At 49.4% G+C, this 9,645-nt stretch overlaps 2 protein-coding genes and 1 long non-coding RNA gene across 3 annotated transcripts; 1 reads left to right on the forward strand and 2 right to left on the reverse strand.

Moving 5' to 3' along the window:
• Positions 1–289: 289 nt before the first annotated feature.
• On the reverse strand, positions 290–3,663 carry LOC108963474 (uncharacterized). Its single transcript, XM_030233311.2, is given in 3 exon segments — positions 290–1,480; positions 1,483–1,805; positions 3,339–3,663. Coding segments are annotated over 2 exon segments (873 nt in total). The 5' UTR covers positions 1,787–1,805; positions 3,339–3,663; the 3' UTR covers positions 290–911.
• LOC127060696 (uncharacterized) lies at positions 1,172–5,938 on the forward strand. Its single transcript, XR_007779994.1, has 3 exons — positions 1,172–1,297; positions 4,460–4,593; positions 5,558–5,938. It is a non-coding gene; the product is annotated as an uncharacterized LOC127060696 (long non-coding RNA).
• A 2,020-nt stretch (positions 5,939–7,958) lies between these two features.
• LOC127060737 (keratin-associated protein 10-6-like) lies at positions 7,959–9,645 on the reverse strand (the record flags this gene model as incomplete). The annotated part of the gene is made up of 2 exons (XM_050984829.1): positions 7,959–8,536; positions 8,753–9,645. Coding segments are annotated over 2 exons (1,137 nt in total), but the record flags the coding sequence as incomplete, so codon positions are not given.

Raw genomic sequence — 9,645 nt, forward strand, 5'->3', positions numbered from 1 at the left:
ACTGGGGAGACATTTTATTTATTTATTGATTTATTGATTGATTTCCAAGGGCCTGGAGTGCCAGGAAAAGGGGAATGGGTTCAGCTTGACAGGGGGAAGTTGAGGTTGGATACTGGGAAGAATTCCTGAAGAACATCATCCTCTCCCCCCAGTAAATCCGTGGTAGCGAACCCAGCCCTAAAATTGTGATTATTTCCTTTATTTTAGCAGGGAAAGGGTTTTTTTTCCCAGCAGTAGGAATTAGAAACTGTTCTAAAAGATGGGAAATAATTCAGGCAGAGAGCAGGAATCAGTTGTAACCTGAGTTTAATGTGAGTGGAATTTCAGTTGGTCCCACAACATCAAAACAGGGTGCAGACCTTGTCACAAAGGTGTTGGGCTGAGGCTCCAAGAGCTCCTCAGCCTCTCCCCAGCACCTTCCCAGAGCTGGAAAATCCAAATTTGGGGTCGAATAAAAGGGGGGATTCGCTCTGCGAGCTGAACACGGGCAGGATATGGGGGAAAACAAGGTTTGGGGGGCAGGACTGGGAATGGAGGGGGGATCGCCCCAAACCAGACCTGGGGTCCTTGGAGGGGGAATCACCCCAAATCTGGGTTCCAGGGAGGGGAAATCACCCCAAACCTGGGCTCCAAGGAGGGGGGGATCACCCCAATTTTGGGTTCCAAGGAGGGGAAATCACCCTAAACCAAACTTGGGGTCCATGGAGAGGGGAAATCACCCCAAATTTGGGCTCCTAAGCAGTGACGGGATCACCCCATGAGGATCACCCCATCCCTGGGCCCAAGGGGGGGATCCCCCCATGGGAATCACCCCAAAACCGGGCTCCAAGGCGGGGGGATCACCCCCTGCCGATCCCCCCGAAGCCGGGCTCCCTCCCCCGCGGCATTCCCGACCTTTCCCATCCCCTCCCTCACCAGAGCCACTTGGAAGCGCCGCGACTTTTCTTGGAGCGCCCGGAGCGTTTGGCCCCGGCCGGGACCAGCCGGGAGGGCCGCGGGGAGCCCCGGGGGTGCTGGTGGTGGCCACAGCGGGACTTGCTCAGGTGCTGCGCCGAGCAGCTCCTGCCCTTGGTCCCCTCAAGCTGCGGCGAGCCCTTGACCACCACCCGCGTCGGGGGACACTCCTCGGTGACCTTGGTGACGTTCAGGCGCTGCTCGGAGGAGCAGCAGGTGCCGAATTCCTGCGTGGGGTAACCCTTGGAGCAGCGGTGCGGGGCCACCCCCGCCAGCTGCTCCCGCAGGAAGGAGCGGGTGACGCTCTGCTGCGGGGGACACTCGGTGACCCCTCGGAGGGGCAGTGAGTAGCCACCGCTCAGCTCGGGGCAGCGCGGGGGACTCGCGGCCGCCTTGTGCGGGCGAGGCTCGGCCCGGCAGGAGGCGGAGGAGCCGCGGATGCCGCACGGGGGGAAGCGCAGCCGGCCGGGCTCGGGGCAGCGCGGGGCGCACGGAGGGAGGCTCCGGGCCGCGCGTTTCTTGTCACGAGGGACCGAGGGCTCTGGGAGGGGACAGCGGAGCCCCTCGGGCGGGGCAGCAGCCGGGTGGTCTCGCAGGGCTCGGGGTAGAGCAGGAGGCATTTCTGCACCAGCGGCCGGCAGGGCAGCAGCGAGGCGGCGGTGGCGGCTTGGGGACAGCTCTGCCAGCGCGGCGCGGGGCCCTTGGTGATGCTCAGGGGGTGGCAGGTGTTGGCGAAGGGCTCGGAGTGAGCCTGGCACGGAGGGAGAAGCTCGGGGATGAATTTGGGGCCGGGCAGGAGGAGCGGCGGGCAGCGCTCGCCGGGGCAGTGCATGGCGGAGCGGGGCTCAGAGCTGCGGGAGACAAAACAACGATCGTTTCTTTTGGCTGGTTGGGTTCGTTTGGATTTTTTTGGGGATGATTCAGCACCAAAACTCGCCCCGCTCTCCTGGCGGCCCGTGACTCAAAGCCGGGCGTGTTTGGGAGGGGAGAGGAAAATTCCGTCCTCGGCTGCGGGTTCTGCTCTAGAAAGCCTGAAAAGATCCGGAATTTCAGCCGGGCCGGTTCGGGCCACCCTCCAAACTGCCGAGGAGCTTTTGGGCCACTCCCGAGCACCTCGGGGCCCTCCCTGGGTCGCCCTTTCAGGTTGAGCTGCCGTGAGATGAGAGAGGAGCCAAAACTCCGGGTGTGGCCGCTCGGTAATAGCCGGGTGCGGCCGCGGGGCTCGGGGGAGGATCGGGGACCTCTGGAGCTCCCATCCCACCGGGATTTGGGGTCAGGAACGGGACAGGGACAGCCCTGGCTCGCTCTCAGCGCAAATCCGGATTTTTTTACAAATACGGCAAAATATTTGGTGGAGGGAAGGCAAAAATCAAGGCAAAATCACAGGTGGATAAAAGGATTAAATATCCCAGAGGATTTGGGGCTGGAAGGGACCCGGAGCAGGTGGCAGGGTTGGGAATGGCTCCAGCTTTGCTGATTTTGGGAGAATTACACCCAATAAATCAGCCCCCGGGGCTGCACCACTTTTCTCCTCTGAAAAGTTTCCCCATTTTCTTGGAAATCGCAAGAAAAAATATCCCACTCCAGGAAAACTCCAGTTTTAGGGAGTTTCCCCCCGGTTTAAACAGGGTTATTTTGACCAAAAATGGTCAATATTCCTTTGTTTTGTTGTTTTTTGAGAGTAAACCATTAAAAAAATCTACATCGTAGATTGTATTAAAAAAAAATTAAAAAATTAAAATTCTACATTTTCTGAGCTCCCCGAATTCTGGATCCTTCCAGGATTTAAGGTCTCGTCTTCCCAAATCCCAAACCGGGGCAGAGTCACGCTCCCGGCTCATTAGGAAAACTCGTTATCATCACAATCGGAACAATTATTGTCCAATAAATAAAAACAAACAAAGGCAGCAATTACCGCAACACAGAACAAAACGCCTCCTAATTAGGGGGGGTTGTTCGCCCTCCCACTCGTTTTTAGGGGGGATTCGCCGGGAATTTTTAGGGATTGGGGATTTTTCCCGTCGGAAATTCCGTCAGCTCCTTGCTCTGCGCTTGGGGGGGATGAAAAAAATAAAAATAAAAATAAAAATAAATTGTTTAAAATTCCATAAAAGCAGCAGAGAATTCCTGAGGTTCTTTTGGAGGAGCTGCCTCGGCTCTTCCCATCCCACACCCGAATCCTGCTGGGATCCGGCTCTTTGTGGAGCCAAAAAACAAAGGGGAAAAAAGCGGGGAAATCCCCCCAAAAAAATTCCCCATTCCCGATGGAATTTTTTCCCCATTTTTCCCGAGCGCAGCTCCCGCCGGGAAAGCCGCGCATCCCAAAAAAAAAAGGTGGAGAATTCGGGGATAAAAAGGAGAATTTGGGGATTTCCAGGACTTACCCAGGTCATGAGGGGGGAAGAGCCGGAGAGAAGAGCCCGGGAAAGGCCGGGGCTGGCCGGGTTTTTATGGAGGCCGGGAATGCCCCAGGGAATTTTGGGTTTGGCTTTAATTGCACCCCGAACTCGGCCACGTGCGGCTCCGGCTCCCAGGGATGGCCTGGATCACCCCGAGCAGGGAGGCTGGGCCAGCTAAAAAAAACCTGGAATATCAGGGATCATCAGGGATGGCAGATCTTCCCGAAATTCCAGCCCAAACAGCCCTTTCCATTCCCTAAAAAACCCCCAAACCCAAAAAAAAAAACAACAAAAACCTGGAATATCAGAGATCCTCAGGGATGGCAGATCTTCCTGAAATTCCAGCCCAAACAGCCCTTTCCACCTTCCAAAAAAACCCCAAAAAAACAAACAAACAAAAATCTGGAAAGGATTCTCTGGGATGGCAAATCTTCCTGAAATTCCAGCCCAAACAGCCCTTTCCATTCCCTAAAAAAACTCCCCAAAAAACCCCAAAACCTCGGAAAACCGAGGATTCTCAGGGTTGTCAAATCTTCCCGAAATTCCAGCCAGAACAGCCCTTCCCACCCCCAAAATAAAACCCCCAAAAAAATCCAACCAGGCAAACAAAAAAAAAACCTGGAAAATCGAGGCTTCTCTGGGATGCAAAATCTTCCCAAAATTCCAGCCGAAATTGCCTTTTCCACCTCCCAAAAAAATGAAAAAATTAAAATAAAAAGTCCCAGTGGGGGCCAGCCAGGGAAAAGAAGGAATTCCTCATTCCCAGGGCAGGAATCCCTTTGAAATTCCATCCAGGAAGGACTCAGGCATCCCATAATTAGTGGGACACGAGGATTCCTTCCCGGGAATCCAGGGGAGGCAGCTCCCAAAAATTCCCGGTCACAAAGGGGGGAAGGGAGAGGGCTCATCCCAAAAAAAACCCCCAAAATTCCAATTTCCTGCTCCTTCGTTCCCTGTTTGTCCCACAAAAATCCCCCAGGGAAAATGAGCAGGGCTGGGAATGCTGTGGGAGTCACAGGGAAGGGCCTGGAATTCGGGGTTTTTTGGGTTTTTTGGGGGTTTTTGGGTCCCTTTTATAGGAATCCAACACTTTGGAATCGATTCAGGTCCGGTGCCTGAAAAAAAAGAGGGGAATTTTCATGGAAAATCCTCCTTGGAAGGGATCAAATCCAACTCCGGGCCCTGCTCAGAATTCCCAGAATTCCCAAAACTGGGAAAACGCTCCTGGAGCCTTGGGAAGGTGAGCATGAGGGGAATATTGGGATATTTGGAGTAGTGGAATATTTAAATATTGGGATATATGGAGAATTTGGATATTGGAATATCTGGATATTGGAATAATTGGATATTGGAAAACTGGAATTTTGGAATATTGGGATACTGGGTTATTGGGATATTGGAATATTTGGATATGGGAATACTGGAATATTGGGATATTGGAATATTTGGATATTGGATTATTTGGATATTGGAATATTGGAATATTTAATTATTGGGATATTGGAATATTTGGATATTGGAATTACTTGGGATATTGGAATATTGGATATTGGAATACTGGATATTATTGGGATATTGGAATATTTGGATATTGGATTATCTGGATTTTGGAATATTGGAATACTTAATTATTGGGATATTGGAATATTGGGATATTGGAATACTGGAATATTGGGATATTGGACTATTTAATTATTGGGACATTGGAATATTGGGACATTGGAATACTTGGATTTTGGAATATTTGGACATTGAATATTGGACATTGGATATTGGATATTGAATGGAATTTTGGATATTGGATATTGGAATATTGTCGGATTTGGAATATTTGGATATTGGAATATTTGGATGTTGGAATATTGGGATATTTGGATAACGGATTATTTGAATATTGGAATAATTGAATATGGGAGTTTTGGAATGTTGGAGCATTGGAACATTGGAATATTTAAAACATTTGACTATTGGAGTGTTTGAATATTAGATCATTTGAATATTGGATATTTGAATATTGGAGTGTTTGAATATTAATTATTTGACTATTGGAGTGTTTGAATATTGGAGTGTTTGAATATTGGATTATTTGACTATTGGAGTGTTTGAATATTAAATTATTTGACTATTGGAGTGTTTGAACATTGGAACTTTGGAATATTTGGAATTATCAGCCTCCAAATGAGGACCCACATCTCCCGTTTCAGGTCCTGCTTTCCCAGGAAATCCCGGGGGCGCCGGCGCCGCTTTTCCAGGCGGATCCCAACATTCCCAGGGCTCAAGGGAGGATCCCGAAGGCAAATCCCGGCTCCAGCCCGGATTCCTCTCACTTTTATGGATTCTCCCTGCCCTGAACAACAACAACAACAACACCCCCGGAGGTTTTCATGCTGAATTCCCTGACCTGGAATTCCGGGAATAAACAGGCGTCGGAGCGTGGCTTAGGCCGGGTTTTATGGGAATTCTTTGGGAAGCTCGGGATCAAGGAGAGCTCCTAATTCCCGGTTGTGTGTGCCCAGTGCAAGGGAGCGGGGCATTAAAGTCATTAAAAATGTCCTTAATTAGCACCCCAATGTCCTTAATTAACATTTGCGAGGTCCTTTCATCTCCCAGAGGCTCCTGGGAAATTCGGGGGGGGGGGGGTCATTATTCCCAATTAAACGCCGGGGAAACTGAGGCACGGCTGAGTCAGGGCCAAAACATCCCCAAATCCCAGTGACCCCAAAATCCGGGATCCACCCCAAAGGGGGATTTTCTGGAAGATTCCGTGGGAAAAGACACTCTGAGATGGGCCAACTCCTCCAGAGGTGGTGGAAGGGCTGGGAATGCTGGGAATGTTGGGAATGTTGGGACCCCGGAGCCCCTCCAGGATCTGCAGGGACAGGACACAGGGTCAGGGGGGGAATTTGGGTTGGAATTGCTCCCTGTGAGAGTCCCAGGTGATTCCATGGATTCTCCATCCCTGGGAATGCCCAAGGCCAGGTTGGACCCACCCGGGATAGCGAAAGGTCATTGCCCATGGAACTGGGGTGGGATTTTTTGGGATTCAAGGTTCCTCTCCATCCCAAACCATCCCAGAATTCCCTTGGCTGGTTTGGATGGGATTTTAGGGATCAATCCTTCCCTGGCCCGGGTGATTCCATGGATTCCCCATCCCTGGGAATGTCCAGGGCTGGATTGGAGCCACCTGGGACAGGGGAATGTCCCTGCCCATGGGATGGGATGATTTTGATGTCTCTGCCACCCAAACCATTCCAGGATTTCCCCCCTCAGTTTTGGGGTTGGATTTTGGGATGGGATGATTTTGATGTCCTCTGCCACCCAAACCATTCCAGGATTCCCTCCGCCTCAGTTTTGGGGTTGGATTTTGGGATGGGATGATTTTGATGTCCCTTCCACCCAAACCATTCCAGGATTTTCCCCCTCAATTTTGGGGTTGGATTTTGGGATGGGATGATTTTGATGTCCCTGCCACCCAAACCATTCCAGGATTTTCCCCCTCAATTTTGGGGTTGGATTTTGGGATGGGATGATTTTGATGTCTCTGCCACCCAAACCATTCCAGGATTTCCCCCCCCAGTTTTGGGGTTGGATTTTGGGATCTCCCCCGGCTCGGGGGGTGTTGGATATTCCACATTCCCAAAAAAACCCCAAACTCCAAGGAAAAGGAGGCACCCAACACTCCCAGGAGCTCTTGGACAACTCCAGGTGGCACCAGGAGGTCCCCGAGGCAGGGAGGGGCAGGACAAGATGCGGGACAGCGTCCCCAGCCCGGCCACACCCTCCTGTCCCCTCCGGTCACCTCCTGAGCTCCTGCTCCTTTCCCTAAGGATGGGGCTCAGCCACGGCTTCTTCCAGCCTGGATTTTGCTGGGTTTAATAAATAAATATTCAATGTTAAATAAATATCAATATTAAATAAATATTCAATATTAAATAAATATTCAATGTTAAATAATATACAATATTAAATAATTATTCAATGTTAAATAAATATCCAAAATAAATAATATTCAATATTAAATAAATATTCAGTCTTAAATAAATATCCAATCTTAATAAATATTAATATTAAATAAATATCAATCTAAATAAATATTTAATATTAAATAAATATTCAATCTAAATAAATATCCAATATTAAATAAATATCCAATAGTAATAAATATTTAATATAAATAAATATTCAACATTAACTAAATATTCAATCCTAAATAAATATTCAATCTTAAATAAGTATCCAATATTAATAAATATCCAATATTAAATGAATATTTAATCTTAATAAATATTCAATATTAATTAATATTCAATATTCAATAAATATCTAATATTAAATAAAGACTTAATCTTAAATAAATATTCAATATTAAATAAATATTCAATATTAAATAAATATTTCAATTAAATGAATATTTCAATTAAATAATTTTTCTACTGAATAAACATTTCAATTAAAGAAATATTTCTATTAAATAAATATTTCATATTAAATAAAGATGTTAATAAATATAATAATATTATTTATAATGTTACTTTAAAATAATCATGATAATATTGAATAAATATTTCTTTAATTAAATAAAAAAACCACCAAGAGGCAGAAACCCAAGATTTTAATCCGAGGTCAGGCAAGAACATTTATTTAAGTTTTCATTTATATACATATGTAAAATATTCCTTTATTTCTGTAGATAAAGTTTGTTTTCAGTGCACATCTTCAGCTTAATTAATTTAATTAATTTAATGAACCATTTATAGAACAACCCTGCTCTAACTTTTGTTCTTTTGAAGTTGCAGTTTTTCTCTTAACCCAAGAATAAAACCTTGAGGAGGGACATTTTGGGGACATTGCTGTTTGGGGACTCTGGGGAGGCAGGGGTTAAAAAAATGGGAATTGTGGCCACATTCCCGAGGATTGTCCCCGTCACACGCCCTGGGCGTCACCAGGGCCACTTGGGGGCCGAGCAGTATTTCTTGGAGTGGCTGGAGATCTTCACTCCACCGGCCTGCTGGGGGACACACTTGGTGGCACTCTGCTGGGGGACACAAATTGTCCCATATTGCTGGGGGACACATTTGGTGGCACTCTGCTGGGGGACACACTTGGTGGCACTTTGCTGGGGGACACACTTGGTGGCACTCTGCTGGGGGACACACATGGTGGCACTTTGCTGGGGGACACACCTGGTGGCACTCTGCTGGGGGACACATTTGGTCACACACTGCTGGGGGACACACCTGGTGGCACTCTGCTGGGGGACACAGATTGTCTCATATTGCTGAGGGACACACTTGGTCACACTCTGCTGGGGGACACATTTGGTGACACACTGCTGGGGGACACATTTAGTGGCACTCTGTTGAGTGACACTCTTGGTCACACACTGCTGAGGGACACACTTGGTGGCACTTTGCTGGGGGACACACTTGGTCACACACTGCTGGGGGACACCAATTGTCCCATATTGCTGGGGGACACATTTGGTGGCACTCTGCTGGGGGACACAAATTGTGCCACACTGCTGAGGGACACACTTGACACTTTGTTGGGGGACACACTTGGTGGCACTTTGCTGGGGGACACAGATTGTCCCATACTTCTGAGTGACACCTTTGGTGGCACTTTGCTTGGGGACGCACTTGGCCATACCTTGCTGGGGGACACACTTGGTCACGCTCTGCTGGGGGACACACTTGGTGGCACTCTGTTGGGTGACACTCTTGGTCACACACTGCTGGGGGACACAGATTGTCCCATACTGCTGGGGGACACATTTGGTGGCACTTTGCTGCAGGACACACTTGGTGGCACTTTGCTGGGGGACACATTTGGTGACACACTGCTGGGGGACACACTTGGTGGCACTTTGCTGGGGGACACACTTGGTGACACACCTGCTGTGCCACTGCTGGGGGACACCGGCGGTGACACTCTGCCACTGCTGGGGGACAGGCGCCGTCACCCACTGGTACGAGACGCCCTGGGCCGCGCGCTGCTGGGGGACACAGGTGGTGACACACGTGGGGACACCCTGCTGGGGACAGACGCTGGTCACACACTGCTGGGGGACGCACCTGGTGGCACTCTGCTGCTGCGGGACGCCCTTGGTGACAAACGGCGGCCGTGGCACGCAGGTGGTGACGCACCTGGGGACAACCTTCTGCTGCTGGGGGACGCACTCGGGCGGTGGCACCTGCAGCTGCTGCGGCACGCACTGGGTGACACCGGTGACACCCGCGCCGCCCGTCAGGCGCTGCTGCGGCGCGCAGGTGGTGACACACCTGGGGACAAA

Source organism: Serinus canaria, chromosome 25 (genome assembly GCF_022539315.1).
Source record: "Serinus canaria isolate serCan28SL12 chromosome 25, serCan2020, whole genome shotgun sequence".
In the NCBI taxonomy this organism is placed as follows: Eukaryota; Metazoa; Chordata; class Aves; order Passeriformes; family Fringillidae; genus Serinus; species Serinus canaria.